The sequence below is a fragment of the Glycine max genome, chromosome 15, assembly GCF_000004515.6.
Source record: "Glycine max cultivar Williams 82 chromosome 15, Glycine_max_v4.0, whole genome shotgun sequence".
NCBI lineage: Eukaryota > Viridiplantae > Streptophyta > Magnoliopsida > Fabales > Fabaceae > Glycine > Glycine max.
The window spans coordinates 39,080,869-39,104,438 of record NC_038251.2 but is presented as its reverse complement, the minus strand read 5'-3'; the positions used below and the strand labels follow the sequence as shown (position 1 = coordinate 39,104,438).

The following is a 23,570-nucleotide window of genomic DNA, read 5'->3' as shown; positions in this document are numbered from 1 at the left end:
AAAGTTAACGGAGCAAGAAAAATTGGAGAGGAAGCAGTTACAGGAATCTCTTTGGGTTGCTGCCCAAGCCCATCAATCCTTACTTAGGCAGAAATCCAGATGAAGATGGTTAAAAGAAGGCGATTGTAACACAAGTTTTTTCCACCTATTGATGAATGCTAACCGAAATAGAAATTCTATCAGGGGGGTATTCATTGATGGTTCATGGACTGACGACCCACACAAGGTGAAGGAAGAGGTGAAATCCTTTTTCTTCCATAGGTTCCAAGAACCAATTGGTCAGCGACCCAAGATTGATGGAATCAGGTTTCAAACTGTTAATCAACAGCAAAATAACGAGCTTCTGGCACCTTTCATGGACGAAGAAATTCAGAAGGCAATTTTTAAAGCTGCAGCGAAGCTTTTTATGAAGGAAGGCAATTCACAAAAGGATTGCATGGATTTAATGGAAATCGGTATGCTTACCAAAAGAAAAGGCTGGCTTGGGCATCAAGGATATTGAAACATTCAACCTCGCACTACTTGGAAAATGGAAGTGGCAATTAATGCAAGAAAATGGTGAGCTGTGGACCAGAGTTCTGAAATCGAAATATGGTGGATGGAGGAACCTTGAAGAAACAGGAAACTCAGCAAAGCAATCTGTTTAGTGGTGGGATCTAAAACATGCTTTTAATCAATCACAATAGGTAATGGTTATTCAAAATAACATGAGGTGGAAGGTGGGAGATGGAGAGAAAATTAGATTCTGGAAACACAAGTGGATTAATCAACAGGAATCACTAGCAGAAAGGTACCCCAGGTTGTTTATCATATCCTCACAGCAGAATCACACCATTAGGTTTTAGGTTTTAAGATGACATATAGAGTTTTAGGTTTATCAAAGAATTTCCCATAACAAATCCAGCACTATATCCCCACAATGCAAATAGTACAAGAGCAAGCAATCAATATACTTTAGCATCTCACACCCATACTCCATTTCAAGCATTATATTTTTTTTCATATTTAGACATAACTTGACAACAGAGACATACCTTCGATGGCTTCCCTGGGAGGCTTAAAGCCAACCACAATGGACTTCCAAAATCGCTTCCCTCCCTTTCCTTTCGTAGTTTTCTTCGACCTACGAAAGTGAGAAAATCTTAAAACGAGGAACGCCTAATGTTAAAACAAAAGGACATACCTCAATCGATAAGTGGCAGACACGAACTCCACAAAGACCAACTCCACAATGTGGTTGCAGTCACGGAAGTGCAGCCCAGTTTGCGACAAAGACGAACTTAGGGCAGAAGGAGAAAGAAGAAGAACGCCCTGGGAGTCTTAAGGTGAACCACAATGCACTTCCAAAATCGATTCCCACCCTTTCTAGGACTCTTTCCTTTCCTAGATTTCTTCGACCTGCGAAAGCGAGCAAATGTTAAAACGAGGAACGCCTAATGTTAAAACGAAAGGACGTACCTCAATCAATAAGTGGCAGAGACAAACTCCACAAACATGAACTCCACAATGTGGTTGCAGTCACGGAAGCGCAACCCAGTTTGCGACAAAGACGAACTCAAGCAGAAGGAGAAAGAAGAAGAACGATAGGGTTCGAGCGCGCGGGTTCTGCAATTTCAGATTTTTAATATATAATGACAACAACATCGGTTTTTTAAAAATAACCGATGTTAACATCAACTAGGTAACATCGGTTTTAAGAAAACCGATGTTAAAATCAACTGGTTTTTCCCAAACCCATGTTAACAACGACATACCAACATTGGTTTTTCCAAAACCGATGTTAACTACTCCATAGTAACATCGGTTATTTAAATAACCGATGTTAATATCGAGTACTTAACATCGGTTTTTCCGAAACCGATGTTAACTATGTCTAATTATTTACAAAAATGCCATCACGCTTTTGTTAACATCGGTTTTATGAATAATCGATGTTAACCGTGCGATGTTAAATCTAAAAATTGTAGTAGTGAGGTCAAACCCAATAAGCAGATTATGTTGAAGGCCACTATACTTTTACTACCTTGGGTTTAATTTTCCATTTAAAACTAGTTTCAACAAACAAGGAGAATGTTCCTAATGGGTAGAAATACATTTATGCTTTACAAACTTCTACAAAACCGACAATTATGGTTCACACCTTGGTCGTTGACGGCGACGCAACTCGACGACAGTGGTGGCACAACATAACGATAGAAGGAATAAATCACGACGGAGCGACTGGGGTGGAGCAACGAGCCTTAGGTATGACAGTGAGGTGGAAAAGTCTTAGAATCAGAGAAAAGTTTGGTCGTACGAGAAACTGAGGAAAAGTAAAGAGTTTTAATTTCTACACAACAAAACAAAGACAGTTTCAAAATAAACATCATTAATGACGTCGATTTAAATTACAAAAATGCCACCATGTCTTTTTTAAGATGGTTATACAATTCATCGTCGTTGTACACATCATTTGAAGATGGTTTCAGGGAACCGACATAGGAACTGCGTCGTAAAAAGCTATTTTAGTAAAATCGTCTTCATTTAAAAACTTCCTTTTTACAAAATTATCACTGCCTATTATACTAAGACAATTTCGGGGGACAATGTAGGAACTACGCCCTAAAAAGCTATTTTTTTAATAGTATCCCTTTGTTTTTAATAACAATAAGTATTTTAATAACAAATGAAAAAATTATCTTGATTAATAACAATAAGTATTTTAATATTTTTCCAAGGGGCGAATAACCAAAGAAAATTTTTTACTAGTATCGCATAAATAAATATAATTATTAGTGACTGATTGTTAAGGAGAATAAAAAGATAAGGGAAAAGGAAAATAATAAATGTAATAGATAATGCGGTGAAAATGAAGAAATGATTGAAATTGAAGTATAAGAAAATGGTAAAAAATAATAAATATGATTATTAATGAATTAAAAATTTAATAAGTATTAATGATATAATTAGAAAGCATGTCAGTAATTGTCAAAGGACAAAGTCAAAATCTACATGATAAAGTCAAAATTCACATGAAGAAATACCAGACACTTTCTTTATTTTATATAGTAGATAAGGATATCTTTTTGTTGTACCTACCAAATATACAGTGATGTACATGTCCAGAAACAGAGTACAGAAAAATAAATAAAAATCATATGTATAAGTACATACTGGATCATCTACTTCATAGAGGCATGAAGCAATTAAAACCATTACAATACATGCCTACTTTTCAATTTTCAACCCTCAACCAGCATAAGAATGAAGCAAATATAACCATTACAATCCATGCCTACTTTTCAATTTTCAACCCTCAATATAAGTCACACATAGTTTATTCATTCCAGAAAAGTCAGATGTTTCTTATTATATTTGCCTGTGAAAAGCTTTTAGACAATTGCCTAACATCTGCCATCTTATGGCAATCGGATAACCTGCATACACATTCTCTGCAACTCTTTCCTTTTCATCCATGAGTATGGATTACATAACTGAATGTAACCTTTTCTATTTCTTCCCTCACTAGAGAAGGCAGAAATCAATTAATGGTCCAAGCTATAACAGCAGGGAATATTAACAGTTCAGCTAAGTGATACTAAAAATTCTCTGCAGTTCCATGTTCTATACGATAATCAAGAATGAAAATAGTAGCAAAAGAAGGGAAGCAGAAAGGAAGTAAATTTAATGGAGCACAAGAAAATCTGCAGACTAGAGACTATATATTTTATTCAGATGGAAAATTCACATAGGCTATCTAGAATTCTTTCAGCGGAAATGCATAATACATAGGTGTTCAAGATAACCAGATGTTTGCACTGTTTACATTCAAGGGTCAGTTGATGGCATCATTATATATACCTGTTCCTTTCTGTCTGGGATAAAAGAAGACATCAGGGACTAGATGAGTGCAACAGATGCAAGGATGTGAGGTAAAAAATCCCATCTTCCATTTCACACCATATAACACTGCATTAGCCATGAGAGAATTGGAATACTTTTGTTGACTATTTTCCAATGGTATGTGGTACTTTGCAATTCGACTCAACAAACTGTGTAGCTGAACTGTACATATTTGTTGTCTCCAAGAGTACATAACAAGTATGTAATACTAGAGTGAGGTATGAGTAACCAGAGTGTGCACATGTAGAACCATAAGAGAGGTGCGAAGGGGAATGTGTGTAACAGTAGGAAAAAACTGTTTCAGGATTTTATGTACATAATATATTTGGAACCCACAGAAAATAATATATGAGCATCCAAACATAGTCACCCAGTAAATAGCTTGATATGGTTTGTGATCTGCTCACGGCATATAGGACACTTTGATAACTTCGATCCACAGTCTCTACAAGTCTGCAAAAGAATTGCTTCATAGTCATCGTGTGTAAAGCAATATGAAAAAGAAGGAATGCTGTTTGGAAGAACTCACCATGTGCCCACATCCAAAGGCCAAGTCCCTGTCATTGGAAAGGCATATAGAACAGACCTACATTTAATGAGAAATGTATATCCGCTTAGTACAAACCTTAAGGAAAAGAGAACTGTATATGCAATCTATAGAGGACATGAGCTTCTTTCACTAACAATTCATATCAGCATATGTGCCACTGAGATGTATGTGAGTTTAGTGCTTTCCATAATGCATACATTCGGTCCTTGTTGCTTCACATTGCCATTTAGATTAAGAGTACACCATAATAATGTCATTTATTGAATTACACCTTGGATTCCCGAGTTCCTTGGACTCCAAGGCATAAGATGCATAGGTATTCAAGATCCCCATTTTGGTTATGACAGTTGACAATCACCTTATACTCCTAAGCATGTGTGATGAATTGCAAAAATAGGTTATCAATGAAAAATATATTATGCTTCATATCTTGGAATATGGTATTCCTACATGATTTGGGACACATCATGTGCCCTCTAGTGGGGTGCAGGGGAAAATTGGAATTTGGAATAATTATGATCTTACCCCAAGTAAGAAACAAGTGAATATTTCAATAGTATCCAACATTTCTTGGAATTTTGAATTGAATGAAGATGCTTGAGTAAAACGCCTCCTTATGTCATGACAGGCTAAGCTAAGGTGTGTCACAGTTAAGCCAAAAAGGCAAAGAAACACACATAATGTAGAGCTGAAAAAAAATCACCTTATAATCTGACATTCTGATTTTCCTATAAAGATCACTGAGTTTTGCCTGAGATCAAACCAAGAGTATAAACTATAAGGTTCAGAAAATTTTCACCTAAATAAGTATTAATTTGGAACCAACCAATAGAGTAATTGAGATATCAATAAGTACCTCAGCAAAGGTAGCTCTGGATTCAGAAAATATAACATCTCTATGAAAATTCTCCTTAAGTCGTTGAGCATGTTCTCGCTCTTCTTGTAACTCTTGTCTAACTGCTTCAACTTCTCTCATAGCTATTTTTGCAGCCTCACGACTCTTGTCAGATTCCATTGTAAGGCGTTGAGCATATTTATGCTCTTCTTGCAGTTGTTTCTTCAGGTCAGCACATTCACTCTATACATAAACAATAACAAATGAGCAATATGTCTAAACAAATGGAAAGACCTATGACTTTCATTCATTAGTCAATGAAACCTACAGATAAGGCAATTTAAAAAGGACAAAATTTAGATACAGTTCCTTGTGTTTTTGGTGCAGTTCTCTAGTCAAAATTGGAGTTTCATCTTCATAATCTATGTTCATCGTTAATGCAAAACCTTTATGATGCAGATTATCATGGTGAAACTTCAATTCTGATTGTAGAAACACCAGAAGCATTTTAAGGAACTGCACTAAGTTTCGTTTGTAATTTTTTTTAATCAATACAGAAACAAAGAAAACAGACCTCTAAACTTTGTATATCTTCTTCTAGCTTTCTCTTCTCTGCAATGCTTTCTTGCACTACATTCTGTGTGGTTGTTAAATTAACCCAAGTAGGTTGATACTCAAAAAATGGCACAACTATCAAGTACTGGAAATTCAAATAGTCAAATCCAAAACCTGCAAGTGGTTTAGCTTTTTATGTAAACTGTGAATCACATTGCGAGCTCTAGTTTCAGCCTCTGCTATTGATTCCTTTTCATTCTTCAACACAAGCAACTGTAAAAAGAAAAAAGAAGGAAATGTTGTACTAAAGTGTCTCAATTGCTTGGACAGCCCTTAATTCTTATCGCCTATTAATTACCTGGTAATTTGATTCTCTCTTGAGGCTTCGGAATTTTTCTCTTGCGAAATTCGCTCGATTCTTCCACTCGTCAAGTTCTGACTGTAGTAATAAAATCTCATTCCTTACAATAACCAGCAAAAAGAAAATACTAAGGTTGATGATTTTTTAAATGCAAACCACACTAGACATCAAGAAAAATGAAAACATTTACCTAGACTTGGCTACTTCGTCCTCAAGATATAACACTTTGTTGGTAGGATCCTTCATTATAACATACATTTTGTCACAAAACTAATTATTTATCATATAAGATACATGCTAATACTTTCTTTCAACTTGCCAATTTGGAAATGAGACCCACTATAATGAATAATGAGAATTACATATTTAGTGGGACTCGCATAAATTTCACATAATTTCACATTTTGTTGCTATTGTGCCCAAATTATGTCTATTGTACCTGTGATACTTCAATTGGAGACTTGAAGCTTGTGCTTTCTTCTGCAACAGCCAAATGAAGACAAGAATACTAACAATTAATGAAGGATTGGAATTGTAAATACAATGTGGAAAATATTTCTTATCAAATTCTAAGCAAGTAAAGGAAAATCATTTAAAAAAAAAAAAAAAAAGAGAGAGAAAGGGGTAGAAACCCGGATGAAACTCCAAAGAAAGGGGACAAGATGAACGAATACTCTCTTCCTCTTCATAAGAATTCTTTAGAAATCCAACCTGCAAAGAAAGTAGTTAAAACCATCAACTGTAACATGAGCTATGTTTGGATGGAGAATGGAATTAGAGGAGACAAGCATAAATTAAAATTTCAGAAGTTGTAAAATATCCATAAAAATAATCATGATTTCTTGTATACTTCACATTTTGAAAAATTCTCAGATAAAAAGAAAATTTTTCACTAAGTAAAAATTACCTATCCTTCTTTTACCCTACAAACTTTATCCATTAACACATTGTCATTTGATATATATGCAATTCAGGGTTTGACATTTTTAGCAACTTTCGATAGTGTAAAACATCCATTAAGCATGTTCATATAACCAACCCTACCACCATCTCCCATATTTTTTCTTCACAAACAAATCCTTAGCTTCATATATAAATCGTTCTACATCATATTTGTATTCCGAGTACATAGAGTTTGACATCTTATTGGTTTCTCGGAGTAAATTTACATCTCTACGAGATCTTTCTATTGGAGCTGAATCCACGTCTCTTGCAATGCAGTGATCTTTATGCCATTTCCAGTCCATAATCAAGCACTTCACTGAGCTGAAGAAAAAAAGGAAAATAAATAACCCAACAAATGCATGAACGAAGCTAATTCGATGACATTTTTGTTCGTACATGTATTTTTGGTAGGAGCTGGACAGTTCTGCTTAAGATAGATAGGACTGACTAGTTAATACAGTTACATATGCAATACTTAAACTTGAGAGCACTAGTTAAATTAAAATAACCTTGTATTAATCAATCCACGTGATCGGTCATGGGTAATAATAACATGGCACAAATTAAAAAAACATAAGAAAGTTTGAGACTGACCAGTATTTGACGGCTTTGCATCGTGAACATCTTGTGGTACTTGGGCTACCACATATTTCACAACCATGGAATTTGTTAACATCATTGCCACTGGATACTTCCTCTCCCACATGAGATTCTGGATTCCATTCCACTCCATCATCAACATTGGACCCATTAGAGGTACTCTCCTGCCACAACTCTTATTAGCACTAAGCCACAAAGTGCAATCATCTAAAGGAAAATGATGTAGTAGTATTTGGTAAGTTTAACACTTGAAGTTCTATAGATCTCACCACACCATATTCAAGCTTTAAACCTGTCCATATTTATTCATTTTATCGAGATTTTAAATTATATTAGGTTCTTAGGAAATTTTTCAGAAAAGCTGGTACGCGTTCACCGTCTATCTCCCAGTGACCAAGGATTGGTGCCAACTAATTCATAAATCAAAATTCTCTTTGATTAAGTATTTAAATTAAGAAAAGTTAAGGGATTTGTACGCATGCAAAAGCTCAAGTGCAATATATGCAGGAGGAGAAAAAATTGCTAAAAGTAATACCTTTTTTTAACAAGCAAAAACATATTCTTTTAAAATTTTGAAAAACAAAAGGTGTAATAAAAATACCTTTTGGTCCCTATAAATTAAACAGAGTTTTTTTAATTTTAATCTTTTAATTTTTTTTTGTTTTAGTCCTTTATAATTTTAATTTTTTTTATTTTAGTCTTGCTGTCAAGGTAATCACCTATAATTTTTTTTAATCTATATTTTTAAATTTCTTATCAACTAGTCTTGCATCACCAATTTTGAACAAATAAGAATTTAAAAATATAATTTTTATTTATTTTTATAAATTGACTACCCTGTCTGATTCTTTCCTTGAGTGCATGATAAATAAATGGACTACCAACATCATTCATTTAATGTTGTAATTACTTGACAACAATGACTAAAAAAAACTTTAAATTAAGAACTACAATCAAAACAAAAAGGTAAACTATGATTTTAATCCTTAGAACTTTTTGACATTTATGGTCTCGGTCCTTAAACCTTTTAGCGACTGATCAATGTCCTTAAACTTTTTTTCCGTCCAATGTTTTTTGTCCTTTCCGTCCATTTTGATTGTTAAGTGATGATGTGACGTTGCTTTTAGTATTATTTTATTTTATTGCATTTTGTAGTGATTAAAAACTGCCAAAAATTGCTTGGGTAACTTATTTGAAAGGTCTTAAACACATTCTAGTAGCTAAAAGCCACTAGAAACCATTGTATCCAAATTCCAACTTCAATTCAAAGCAAACCAAATCAAAACACACATGCAAATCAAATAAAAAACCACTTCAATAGTTGAATAACCAGTTAATTTCAAAAGTTCCAAAATCTAACAAGGAGAAACACTTCAAAAGTTCCAAAATCAACCTTAGTCGAGTTCATCGCCTTCTTCTTAAATTTCATACAACTGTCTCCAAAGTGACATCCTAATTCCAAATTGTCCCCATTGCGCTCCTCCATTGTCTATTTCATCAACGAAAGCCTTGTCTCCTTTGACCAGCTCTATGAGGCCAATTCCATCTCGAACTCATATCTAGATCTAGATCTAATATAGATATGAAATTCTTAGTTCTCATTCAATTTCATTCCTTTCGAGGTATGGAATCCATTGACCAATCTCCAGAAATGAATTAATTGTAATGTTTTTATTAATAATTTTGTTTATGGTTTTTATTTGATTTGCAAATGTGCGTTTGGATGTGGTTTGCTTTGAAGTGAAGTTGGAATTGGGATATAACAATTTCTTGCAACTTTTTGTTGCTATAATATGTGTAGGACCTTTCAAACAAGTTACTTAACCAATTTTTAATAGTTTTTAACCGCAATAAAATAAAATAGTAATAAAAGCAACATCACGTCACCACTTAGCAGTTAAAATGTACGAAAATGATGAGAACATTAGCTAGAAAGAAGTTCAGGGACATTGAACAATCACCAAAAAGTTTAAGAACCAAAATCATAAATGTAAAAAAGTTTGTAGACTAAAAACATACATGAAGCTCTAACAGAAAATGACTAGATTATTGAAGAACTTCACCAGTTCACTAGAAATAATGCCTAGACATTTGTTTCCAAGCCCGAAAACAAAAGCATCATTGGAACAAGATGGGTTTTCAGAAACAAACTAGATGAACAAGGAAAAATGGTAAGAAACATAGCTAGGTTAGTAGCTTAAGGCTATAACCAACAAGAAGGTATAGATCTCACTGAAACTTTTGCTCCTGTTGCTAGACTTGAAGCTATAAGAATCATGTTTGGCTTTGCTGGTCATAAAAACATAAAGCTTTTTTCAAATGGATGTTAAAAGTGCTTTTGTAAACGGCTTTATCGAAGAGGAAGTGTATGTCAAAAACCTCCTAGTTTTGAGGTTCATACTCTTCAAGACCATATTTTTAAACTTAAAAGGGCTATGTATGGTCTAAAATAGGCACCCCGTGCTTGGTATGACAGACTGAGCTCTTTTTTTTTTTTGAAAATGACTTTGCGAGAGGCAAGGTAGACACAACTTATTTCAGAAGAGATGTTGGCAAAGATTTCATTATAGTTCAAATATATGTAGATGATATTATTTTTGGAGCAACTAATGAATCTCTGTGCAAGGATTTCTCTGATTTGATGAAGAGTGAGTTTGAAATGAACATGATGGGAGAATTTAAGTTCTTCCTAGGGCTTTAGATCAAACAAGATAGCGAAGGTATATACATCTATAAAAAAAATACACTAAGGAACTTCTAAATAAGTTTAAGATGGAAGGTGCTAAACCAATGAAAACTCACATATAAGACGAATCAGGTAAACCAGTAGATTAGATGATCTACAAAGGTATGATTGGATCATTTATATATATGAATGCTAGCAAACCTGATATTATGTATAGTGTATGTTTGTATGCTAGGTTTCAGTCTGATCCTCGAGAGTCACATCTCAAAGCTGTTAAAGAGGATCTTATCTTACACTATCTAGTAGGCTCTACTAACTAAAGTTTGTTCTATAAGAAAAATCAAGATTTTAGGTTAGTAGGATACTGTGATGCAGACTATGCAGGAGATAGAGTAGAACAAAAAAAACACAAGTGGAGGTTGCCATTATATTGGACCCTGTCTAATATCTTGGGCAAGTAAGAAGCAGAACTCCATTGCTTTATCTGTAACTGAAGCTGAATATGTGTTTGTTGCTTGTTGTTGCTCACAGTTGTTATGGGTAAAGTATCAATTAAAAGATTACTCTAGTTTTGAAAACAATATTCCTATATATTATGATAATACCAGTACAATCAATCTATCTAAAAATCTCATACAACATTCAAAGGCAACACATATAGAGATGAGATATCATTGCAAAAAGGTGTTTTTGATATAAAATTTATGGACGTAGATCATTAATGAGTTGATATATTTACTAAGTCTTTGTCTAAAGATCGCTTCGTTTGTATATGGAATATTTAAATATGGTTAGTTTATTAGACTAATGATATATGTCACATTGTCTCAGATGATGGCATCATCTTATACTCTTTCATTTATTTATTTGGACTAACAAGTATTCAAGTGTATAGACGAAAGGGGAAGCATGTTCACAAAGACAAAACCTTTTTAGTTTTCCTTTGAAGAATGTGTGCCACCCTTTTTTTTTCCATGATTGAAAAATAGTTTTAAAAAAATATTAAATGCGATTTGAACTATTGATGTTTATCTCTCTCTTTCGTTTCAAAAACCTAGAAAAGGCAAAAGTAGAAAATTAGAGAGACTTTTGAAAATTTGAACTCTCAGAAAATTCTTATGCCTTTTGCTTGCATATATGAGAATTTGTTTTCTTTTAATAAAAAACTATTTCTTTTCTCTCAAAAAGGTTGAATCTTTGTGAATAATGACCCCAAAGAAGAGCGAAACTATTAGGATTCTTGTTATCAACAACATTGAGGAAGCAAAGAAGGTATTTCTAGAAGACTGGTTCATTCCTGGGAAGTGGGTGAACTTTCAGAGTCTAATGGAAAAGGGTTTTGCTATCAAAGATAGAAAAGGAAAAGGCGGAGAAGTTCAACTCATGGCACTATTGTTCTTATTCCTTATTTTAGGGAACAAAAATGCAAGATGGAGTTAGCATTCAAGGAACCATCAATGGAAAAAAGGTGATTATTTCACTTAAGCCTCTTGCTGTTGCAAGTGGTTGTCCATAGGAGGGTTTAGTTTTTTACAAAGATTGAGAGAAGGATACAACCCAGGAGATGGTGGACATCATGCTATATGGAAAGCCACGTCCATAAACCACTAACAAGAAGGCTTTGGTCAGTTTCTTGAGTACTGCGAACCTCACATATATGTGAAGACTTATCCACAACCTTCTATTCAACATAGTGATTCCCAAATTGGGATCAAGAGACTATGTTAGTGGCAGGGAAAAATTTTGCATTTATAAGGTGATGGTGAGTGAAAAGATGAATCTGCCTGAAGACATCTTTTTCTAATGGCTTCAAGCATTCAAGGACAAATTCCATGCAAAGGACAAGAAGAATCTTATTCCTTATGGGATGTTTTTCACTCAAATCATAAGGAATCGTGGTATGGATGTCTCTGTGTTAGAACCATCTGTAGGTGTCGTACAGCTAAAAAGTGCAATCTTTGTTAAGATGGGGATAGTTGACAATTTCCCAAAATATACTAAGAAGCATGCCAAAAGAAATGTCAAGAAAGAGCTTAAGGAGGAATCACAGTCTGTGGCAAGACAGATGGAAGGGGTTAGAAGTAGTCAGTGGATTTAGAGTCTAGAACACTGTCTCAACAGATTTAGAGGGTGCAAGCTCAAGCCAAGCCAAAACCCTCTACTCAGTTTGAACCTAGCCAACCTAGACTCAAATTTCCAACCAAAGAAATAGAACCACCTCCTCCATCATCTGACCCGAAACCCTCAAATCAAATAAAGAAACCCACAAAACAACCACCATCTAACCCTAAACCTACAGATCTTAAAACAACCCAAAAGAGGAAGGAACCAAACTCTAAGTCTAAACCTGAATCTCAACCCCCGCCAAAGCGACCAACCATAAAAATAAAACACCCTCAACCTGCACCTATCATACCACCCAAACCAAACTCACCATCCAACACACAAGAATTTGATGTTGTGATTCTTGATATTGTAACTCCTCAACCCTCACCCTCTTTAGCACTTCCACCACAAACTCCTTAACATTAACCTAAACCAGTTTCTCCCTACATTAGCAAGAAAGATGTTGCTCATTGGCTAAGGCATGAAAAAGAAGTCCTTTGCAAAGTCTAAGAAGAAGACCAAGCTAGACAAGACTCTTAAGCAAAAAGGATGTTATAGAAGAAGAAGTTGGCATCATTGCCTCTGTGGAAGCTCTATCTATGGAAGAGCATAAGAAAAAGTTGGTTGAAGATGCAAGGTTGGGTGCCTTGGCAGGAATGGTTTCTGAAGAAATTCTAAAAGATGTTATTCTGGAGTCTCTAAAGACCTTGTTTGTTGAGGAAGTTCAAAGGAAAGTTGTAGAATAGGCTACTATGGTTGATGGTGAGCTAGTGTGTGAGGAAGTGATTGTTGAATCAATCTATGGAACTAAATTGATTTCTACAAATTTTGCTACATGGTAAACAACAGTTGAAGTGGCTATCATTCTTGAAGACTTGGACCTAGAAGAGAAAGAAGCTCTTGAAGAAGCTATGGTCTAGTCTGTTATAGAAGCTTCTCTAAATGAATCTGAGGATAACAACATTGAGATAGACATTGGTATTGCACTTGTCAGACCTAGACCAGTGTCTAAAGCTAACAAAAGGGCAGTTAAAGCTATATTGTTTGAAGCCACGAATGAAGACATGATTAGAACTTTTGAAACTATATATGGATCACCAACAAATGATAAAGCAAAAAAAGTACAAGTTGTGTTGGAACAAAGGAAACTATTGTACGCAATTTAAGAACCTATCAAATCGGCAAATCTCTTTACTAAACTCGACTGTCGTCTGATGAGGCGAGATTAGCAACAAGCCACTGAGTGGCTACTCCCCTCAAGGTCCCTGCCTCTACCATCACCTTCAAGAGTGTTCCTGTTGAGCATGATGTCAATATTAGATACTACCCTGGCTTTAGAGGACATATAGTGCGGGAGTGGCAAACTTGCAATAAAGTATGGAAAGAACAATTTGATATTGGGACTCACACTTTTCATCCAGAAATGTAATAATTGGAGTTGGAAAAGCTCAATCTCACTAAGCTCTGGAAGGAAGGTTTTCCAAGTACTGATGCTTTCTTTTATCCATCTTATGATACCTTGCCTAAAGAAGAAGAGTATGCCTTTGGCACCTACAGCAATAGGGAACTAGTAATCAAGAAGTTCCCTCCAAGACAAACTACTGCTCCAAACCCTACCAGTCTAATCTTTGAGCATCGACCTCAAAACAAAAAGGTGTATCCTCTTGGTGCAGGCGTTTAGAAAAGTAGAGAGGCTACATCTAATGAAATTTCTTTCTCTACTCCCTTGGATCTACAACAATTTATGGGACTTCTATGTACCTTCAATGTTGTTCTTCCATGGGATTGCACCAAGTCTAGAGAGACTTTTCAGATGGAGGATATTCAGTTGGAGGCACCTGAAGAAAGTCTGAATTTTCAAGATTGGGAACACCCAGACTATGGCCTTGAGTTAAGAATGGATATATTTGCCTATAGAGAGGAGATCATATCAAGGAAAGCTTCTTTTCGAAGAATTCAAAGGCACAACACTTACTTTCTAGGGTCACAATTACAATTTTCTTTCTTGACTACTCTAGAGACTTATTTTTAGGTAGCCATTGATAAGCCTGTTATGTATTTTTCAGGTGCTCATGCTGAGAAGGAAGCTCACAAATGGTTCCTAATTGGGGACTACTTCTTTAAGAAAATGACTAAATGGAAACATCCTTGTCTTCCAATGCCACTTGGTTAGCCTTATTCATCTGTCATCTGATTTTGACGATTTTGGTGATGAGTTTCTTAGGAAGCTTGATGAAGAAGTTGCTAAACAAAAGGGGGAGGAAAAGTAAAAGGTTGAAGCTTGACATCATCTGAAGGGGATGACAAAGTCTGAAGAAAGCATTAGTTCAGGGGGAGTTCTTATGGTTATTTATGTTATTCCTATCCTGAACCATTTTATTTTGTACTTAAAACACATCTTCTTGATGTGAAAATCTTTAAACGAATAAAATAAGATGCTTTCTGTTATTTGTTTAGACTTTATATCTCAAAGTCTTATGATGCATTATGATCTGCTTTATTATATACTCTCTACATTTGATAAGACTTACTAGCACTTTAATGCAATATCTTATAAGGTTGCCTTCATCTTTTTAGTTTGTGTTTGTTTGACATAATCAAAAAGGGGTAGATTGTTAGGTCAAAAGACATTTGTGTCTTAAGACAAATCATAACCCTTAATTAGTTTGATTAAACATTAAATGTTGAGTCTTATGCACTATCAGAACATGCCTTGTAAAATCTGTGTCTGATGCTTCAGACGATAGCTAGGTAGAAGCATGATGTGATATGATATTAAAGATGACATTTAAGACTTCATTTAATATTTTGTGTTTGAGATCTATTTTAGAAAAACATTTTCATAAGATCTGTTGAATCCTATGAATAAATGAAGTTTAAGATATGAAATTTCTCTACCATCATCAAAAGAAGAGCTTTATTGCATAGACCTGCTTTGACAAAAAAGGAAGTGACTACATGCTGAATTGTTTGACAGACTAGTGACCAAAAGTAGTCTCTGTGAATGAAGAAAGGATATGCATTTAATGCAAGCAATAAATGCTCCAACGACCACATTCATCAGACAAAGAAGAAGTGAAGAATTCTACTCATTGTGAGACAATGGACACTTGAAGATGAAACCTACATATACCATAAGCTCTGAAGATATGAAAGATAACTTTTGCGCAAAAACATTCATTATTCTTTATGTAAAAAGAATTTTGTGTATTCTTGAAAAGCTAGAAAAAACTCTCAAAACACCTTGAACATATTGAGAAAAAAGACCAAGTGCTAATTGTAAATCCATCTTTAAGATGATCATAGATTTAGTCATTATGCAAAGACAACCAACAAATCTCTTTTGATTTGTGTAGAGCCAACAGTGGCTTGGTATAGACAAAGAATACTAGGTGTTGATCAAGCTTGGGGTAGAGCTTGTTATGTAGAGCCAGAAGTGGCCGTCACATAATACTTGTAACTTGTGAAGTTAGTGGAACTTGGTGGTTTGCCAAGAACTAGACATAGTCTCAGTGGTAGAGACAAACCAGTATAACTTATTTCATCTGATCTTTATTTTCATTTTATTTTTGCTTTAACTGACCTAGGGTTTGAATTTTCTTTCAAACATTTGAAAATATCTTTTGCTTAGAAAAATCATGTATCATCGTCTGAATATGTTTTAAAAAATTTGTTATATGTTTTACAGAGTTTTGCTTTTAGACAAAAGCTTTGTTTGATTGAAAAAAAGGCTTTAAAAATTTCTAATATCCCAATTCAACCCCTCTTCTTGTAATATTTGCCTTTACACATAGTTTATCCAAAGAAAACTCTTCAAAGAACTAAAATGAAAAAGAGTCCATATTTTACAGGGCCAACAATCCATTTAAGTTGAAAGTTAAAACACAACTCTTAACCCAACCTGATAGTAAGTACTTCAATTCAAGATAAATCATGTTTCTCAATTATAAAAAAATAAAGTCTTCTTAATTAATGTTACAAATCTTGACACAATAGAATATTGAATAAAATCATGTCTACATATATCAATATTCAAGCCACTTGACTCAATCAATACACAATAATACTTTAATAAATTAATACTAGCTAATTTATATTATATTGATTTGTAAAGGAGAGCAAACAAGATTTAGGAATTTTTTAATCTAGTTTTTCTTTCATTCCTTTCTCTACTAATAGTCTCATTCTCATCTTGTTTAGTCAATATTCCTAAGACTTACTATTAGAGTATAAGTGTAAAGGTGAAATCTTACATTGGGTAGGAATTGATAATATGAGTAACATATAAGTGGAAATACCCATAAACCTAAGCCTTAAGGTTTTGGGTTAAAGTGTGGTCTTAAGTTTACTTGTGTGGTGTGCTCATGACCTTTTGATAAAGGTCTCGTCGATATTTTTAACCCCCTCAATTTCTTAACAATTCGTATCAAAGCCGATTGTTCCATCAGGTGACCAACTCATGCGAGTATAATGGAAGTGGCGATGGATGCAGTCATGGGGATCCCTCGTAATGAAAGTCTACCTAGAGGTGAGTCCATATATGGGAGATCATCGAAAGTCTTTATTGTAACATGGAGACTAGGCGGCGTGTCCCTTGGCCGTGAAACAGTGGAGTGACAGTACATGTATCTTGAACATGTTGGTGCCGACGATTAAGCTCTGAAGGCCTAACGACAGAGAGCATATTGGCAACCACAATTAAGCTCTAAGAGCCACAACTGAATACTCGTGGATTAAAAAAGGTTTTTGCTTGAGGAGAAACTACCTTGTGGAAGTGGCTCACACTTGAAGGAGATATTATTAGAGTATAAGTGTGAAAGTGAAGTCTCACATTGGCTGAAAATTGGTAAGTTGAGTAACATATAAGTGGAAAGACCAAAAAACCTAATGTCTTAAGGTTTTGGATTGAAGATGGTGTTAAGTTCATTTGTGTGGAGTGCTCTTAGTCTATTGGTGAAAACTCTCCAATATTTCATCCCTCTCGGTATCCCAACAATTAGTGTGGTAATATTTTTTTTCATAAGTTGAAATTAAGTTATTTATTTACCAAGATTTTGAAATTGAAAGGAAACAATTAATATTATTGTCTAGTTTATTGGAATGTCTTATCTAATTTTGTACATAACTTTGATTCTTACTTATACGGAAGAAAATTTAATTTATTTTTCTTTTTAACTCTTTTTAATGCTCCATGTCAAGTCAAAATGAAAATATATAAAACTAAATGTCTTGGCCGTTTACTTTACGATACTTTTAAAGTCATAGATCCAATTCCATGGCCTAGCTCATTGGATTAGGCCTCCAAAAAAGACTCAATAATTATTTATGACATGTCAACCATCCATTAAAGAAAAGACATGACACTTTTTAAATAATAGGGACTAAAGTAAATATCTTGTAATAAAAGATAATTTGATATAAAAATTTATAATTTCATAACGATTAAGAAACTATTATTAAGTACCAAAACTGTAAAACAAAATTTTGTAAGGATCAATATCATAAGAAATATTTTATAAGGAATAAAAACATAAAACATATATATATATATATATATATATATATATATATATATATATATATATTACAGAGACAAAAAAAACTTATTTAAGTCACTCTAATTCTATATAAAGTTCAAATTAATTTACTTAATTAAATATAATATTCATCCTCAAGCTTTCAAGCTCTTGAATGCATAGTTAAATTGGCTCCTTTTCAACCTTTCACACTCTTAATTTATCGCCACTATTAACTAATTCCAAGTCCTTTTTTTTTCAGCTTCCTTGTTTCTCTTGTTCAATTTTTTCACGTTTCAATTCTCCATTTCTTCTTCTATAAATCTTAAGTTACATAAAAATTTCAAGCTGGCCAACATTCAAAACATAATATTGTGATTTTTTATAAGGTTAAATTATTCGGTAGGTTCTCTTATTATTACAAAAATTTTAATTAGGTCTTTATATTTTAATTTTTTTAATTGGATCCATATATTAATTTTAAATTTGTAATTAGATTTCTATGTTAATTTGTCCTGAGAAATCTATTAGACTTGATATTATGGTCTTGGAAATACGAAATTCACATTTTAGGAGTTTGAGAGGTAATGGATCGGATGGGAATGAAAAAAGTGAATGTTGAGGTGTGTTAGATAAAAAATTAAAAAATTTCATATGTAACAACAATATCATTTAGGCTTACATGAAATTAACACTAGACATATGTGCATGTATATGATGAAAAATTTCGTCAGATTTCTCATGACAAATTAATATAAAGACCTGATTATAAATTTAAAATTAATATAACGACTCAATTAAAAATATAAAGCATAACAACCTAATTATAAAATTTTATAATAATATGAATACCTAGAACTAATTCATCCTTTTTATAATCCACCATTTCTTTTTGTAGGATCCCCATATTTTGGTTGTTAATCTATCGTTGTTTTCCCCTTTCATTCCTTTGTTTTCATTTGCTAGACCCTATAAGGTATAGCTCATAGCTGTTTAAGCTAGTTGCTAGTTTTGACTTAATTCAACTTGCATATATAACAATAATATATGGACCTAGTTAACTAAGGAGAGGTGTACGTTGACATTAAAAAATAAAAGGACAAGAGTTTTGATAGAAACCTTACCATTTCCGACTTCTCGACAAGCTTGGAGGTTCCATGATCATGAGTTGGTCTCGCTTCATCTGCTGCAGTCCCTGATTCAGAACATTCATATTTATGCCCCAACCTCCAATGTATAATTTGGCATTTCCCTGAGCTAATAACAAAATAAAAAAACCGCAAAAAAGAAAAAAAATCACTTTGCATATCAATTCATAAGAAATTAATATTTTTTGTTTTGTTTTCCTTTTTCAATTTGCATAGAAGAAACAAAGATTTTTAAATAATTGTTGTTTCTTTTATAGATGAATGTTAATTTATTAGTTTTGTTAAAAATATTAATTAAAATATTCAAATTCACATTATATTTTTCTTCTTTTTTTTCCATCATCTTTTTCCAACTACCACTTAATCATCCTTATATCTTATTAAATAATAGTTGTATTCTTGGCCGTTGTTGGTCAAATGGCCAATTTCTGCTAAATATATTTTTACACATCTATCGTTCTGGTCACCTATCACAATTAACATTTTCTTTCTTTCTTTTTCTTGTGAACTTTCTTCTCAGTTGGGGTCTATGCATCACACACAGTGTGTCAGTTAATCATTAATTATTCTTTTGGACAATATATACACATACAAGTTGTATCGTTAAAATTTTAAAATGCTAACTTGCTAACAATTATCCCTATTACTATATATGTTGACCAGAAAATACTCCCTGCGCAATTTAACAAAAATCCGCAGGACCGCAACTAAGATATTGTGACGTGGTCTTGAATTAAAAATCGATCTAAAAAAATAAATGAGTTTTTTTAATGAAAAATAAATGAGTTTAATTTCATGATTCTCCAGACTAAACATTTTTACAGTCGTCATTCGTTTAGAAATCATTTGAAATATAATGTTGACAGTAGTTATTATAAAAATTAGGTTCAAATATGTTTTTGTTTTATCTTTTAATTAAAATTTGTTTTCATCTTTTATCTTTAAAAATAATATATTTTTATAGTTTTCTAACTCTTAATTTGAGTTAAAATTATCCATGATTATATCAAAACTATATTTTAACATAAAAAATAGAAATTTGATCATATTTAAATATTAATGATCGAATAACAAGTAAATATTTTTTTACACTATCATTAATATATTGAAATTAATTAAAATCAAAATAAAATATAACCATTTAACTGTACTAACCAGTATCTAGCAGCCTTGCAGCGAGCACACCTTGTGGTGCTAAAATCCCCACAGATGGAACAACCACCGTGTCTCCCACGAGCTTCATCACCGACCACGACGGCTGCCCGGTGATCATCCTCATCAAAAAAATGGTCTAGTTCATCATTGGGGTGCTCCATCTCCCCCAGCTCGTCATCAACCTCGTTGATATTGGGATTGACTTCTCTATCATCTGCAAAATGACACAATAGCCACCAGATTCCAATCACAATTGTCAGCAACAATATCTGATGCCAAGCTTTGGTGTTATCAGAAATGGGTGCTCCCTTTTCTCCCAAACCAAGTAAAACAAAAAGCCAATTTAGGTCCACCATATACGGGCATCCAAATTCCAAAACCTGGTGATTATCTTATCACAAAATTTAGAGGTCTAAAACAAACCAAAAGAGAGTGCTACGTAGTTGGTAAATAATGGTTGGAGTCGTGGAAGAATGGATCAGTGTCCTTTTATACATATTTCGTATTTTTATTTTCTTTTAGTTGCATGATTTTCCATGTTGTTTCACCGAGTTCTTCACTTTTGATTTTTTAAATGTTGATAGCTAGTGTAATTACGTAGAAGAAACAAAAGGGAGAACGAGTCTAGTGTAATATTAATAAAGAATGAGTTAAGTGTATGTAAACATTTTCTGAGAAGGTAGATATCCAGCCAAATTGAGGTTGAATTTGAGGCGTGGGGTCCACGGACCAAATCCAAAACCGTATTTTAACTTGGTTTGGAAACTCAAGGGGAAATTGAGAAGGCAATTGTGTTCAAACAAAACTAATTGGGGTTCTTGAACTTTGACTCCAAAACTGCAAATTAATAGCAATTGTCTTCATTTGGATATATATTTATAGCGCTTTGTCTTCATGCACAGTTTCCTGGCAAAGGCTTATTTTTCTGATAGATTACGCTACTTTTAAGGTTTGGAACAACTATGTGTAAGGTCGTTGTTAGCAACTGCCGTGTGGTCCCTCTATTTTTTTATATATGTTTCTTTGATAATGAAAGGAAAAACAAGACTCAGAAAGAGAGCAACCTCTAGTGGAGTTGTCCTTCATGAACAAGGCGAGTAAAGGAGAAGCTTAATCTAAAATAGTGATATGTAACTACCATAATGTTTCAAATTTGTTAGGTCTCGACAATCATTCACATCTTAGATTTTGATATTTATAAAAAGTATAAATTGTTGATAATCTAATGAACTAATGTTAAGTGGATCAGATCAACTTTGTTAAAAAACTTAATTGTTATTTACATATCTCGTCCATACTCATCCATACTAAAGGTGAAAAATGTTTTAAAATATACAACCAACGTTCAACGCGTTGTAAAAACTATAGTGTCCACTCGTTATGATAATCATTGTTATACACTAAGTGTGTTGAACACTAGTGTCCAGTTGATATAAGTCTCTTATATACTCTTATATGTGACATCCAATGAAGTATAAAAAGTTATGCTAGCTGAAGAGGGAAGTGTAGATATTCTTGCTCAAAAATTCATTTTGTCTCTATTTGAATTACTAAAAGTTGAATTTAAGGAAATGACAAAATAGAAGAGAATAGAATGTCTATATATACAAGATATTCCTCAAGGGTTGTTTTTGATGAGGACAAGGAACACATGTGTTATCTGTACTTTTATTCCTTTCCTCTCCAATCAGAGTGTGCCATGTCGCCTCGCCTCTCAGTGTGAGACAATGGTCATTTCAAAGACTCAATGCAAATCTAATAACGGCTCCTTCACTGAAGTCTATAAAAGGCAGTCTCTATCCAAAAACAAACAACGAAAAAATATCATAAAGAAACGAGAAAATCTCTTAAGTGAAACCCGACAGAAATTATTGGACAATACATCTAATCTTTCATTGTTTATCCTTTGCTAAGAAAAGTTACTTTATACTTGAGCTTTATTGTTTATTCACTCACTGAGTGTTGTTGAATCTTTGTATTTATTCAAACTATTGTTTGTGAAATCCAAGAATGGTTGTGTTAAAAAATACTTGGGTTTTCTTAAATTCAGGGAGAGTCTAAGATAGTGTCAGAAGTGGCTAGAAGAATACTTCTATAGCCAGGAGTGGCAGAATAAAATACTTGTTTTGCAATCAAAATTTTTCATTAGTGGAACCCTTTACTATTGTGTAAAGGAGAACTGGACATAGCTCTATTTGAGTAAACCAGTATAAATCAAGTGTTTCTATGTTTCTCCTTATCGGTTTTCTTAAGCATTTTCTTAGCTTTTTCTGTCACCTTTTTTTGTACCAAGTGTTGACTTGAAAAACTGTTATAGAACTCTATTTCATATATTTACTAGACAATTCGAACTCAGCTTTATCAAAACTTATTTTTTATCGGTAGAAGACTCCAGTATATATATCTTTTTGAACTTGTGATAAACTTTGTATTGTATAAAGTTATTATCTTTGATTAAGACACTATTCAACCTCATTTCTAGTGTGATTGTTGTTGTTTCAAAATTGATTAAAAAATCTGCACATTTATTCGTTTCCCCGAGAGTATGAGAGATTTGGAGACTAGTCATCAAGACTAGGGCAGACAATATCCCAGATATTTTGAGTGGGCATTCCCACTATGAACCATTTTGATAGCAACAAACGAGTCCATCTCAAAAAGAGTTTTGGCTCTCTCGGTTATTAAGTAGTCCTCAATTATCATAGTATTTGTTAGTGTTATTAACTTTTTTTTGTTAATCATAAAATTTAATTATGTATTGTATAAATATTGGTTGGACCATATATAGGTAGTTGTTCAAGGTTTTCTTGATAATTTCTCCAAGAATAAAGGGGTGACAACCTAAGACTCAAGTTTGAGAGGAACCCAAAAAGGAAATCTAGGCAACTATGAAGAGGAATAAAAACTAGAGGCGTTCACAAGTATGAGTACCTATGAACTCAAACCAATCCAACCCAACCCAAATTCTTTGTGGGTAGGGTATTTTAGATGTTTAGGTAAAATCCTATCCAACATAATCAAATCCTTTGTTGTTTACATTGGGTAGTGGTTTTTGGTGTTGAATGCATGCACCAAACCCAACCCAATTATTTAATATAACTTAATTTTAATTTATTATTTGTATGTTTTATAAAAAAAAATAAGAATTGAGAAAAATCACACACATTCAACTATTTGTCTACACAACACATGCAAGCCTCAATAATTTTTCAATTGCTCATTTAGGGCATT

General features: G+C 33.5%; 1 protein-coding gene across 3 annotated transcripts; it reads right to left on the bottom strand.

Annotated features, from left to right (window-relative positions):
• Nucleotides 1–3,679: 3,679 nt before the first annotated feature.
• LOC100811876 (nuclear-pore anchor) lies at nucleotides 3,680–20,921 on the bottom strand. 3 transcript variants are annotated; one of them, XM_006597964.3, is made up of 14 exons: nucleotides 20,340–20,921; nucleotides 19,161–19,231; nucleotides 7,723–7,892; nucleotides 7,353–7,449; nucleotides 6,816–6,894; nucleotides 6,623–6,663; nucleotides 6,374–6,423; nucleotides 6,181–6,283; nucleotides 5,997–6,095; nucleotides 5,842–5,904; nucleotides 5,289–5,510; nucleotides 5,136–5,183; nucleotides 4,412–4,468; nucleotides 3,680–4,335 (listed from the first exon to the last, which is right to left on the bottom strand). In XM_006597964.3, exons 1-14 carry the CDS (start codon nucleotides 20,461–20,463, stop codon nucleotides 4,249–4,251), a joined length of 1,311 nt encoding a protein of 436 aa, XP_006598027.1. In that variant the 5' UTR covers nucleotides 20,464–20,921; the 3' UTR covers nucleotides 3,680–4,248. The 3 variants fall into 3 exon arrangements, with proteins under 3 accessions (XP_006598027.1, XP_014623810.1, XP_014623811.1); XM_014768324.3 differs by having other exon boundaries at nucleotides 19,161–19,293; nucleotides 20,340–20,919; XM_014768325.2 differs by having other exon boundaries at nucleotides 7,353–7,444; nucleotides 19,161–19,288; nucleotides 20,340–20,472.
• Between the last annotated feature and the right edge of the window lie 2,649 nt (nucleotides 20,922–23,570).

Excerpts from the sequence above, each read along its gene's own strand:
- LOC100811876 (XM_014768324.3), bottom strand. The coding sequence starts at position 20,695 with ATGGTGGACCTAAATTGGCTTTTTGTTTTACTTGGTTTGGGAGAAAAG. Across the intron at positions 6,895-7,352 it reads TAGAAAGATCTCGTAGAGAT|GTTGGATTTCTAAAGAATTC; the intron begins GTAAATTTACTC and ends CTTTCTTTGCAG. Across the intron at positions 6,424-6,622 it reads CTCCAATTGAAGTATCACAG|GATCCTACCAACAAAGTGTT; the intron begins GTACAATAGACA and ends GTTATAATGAAG.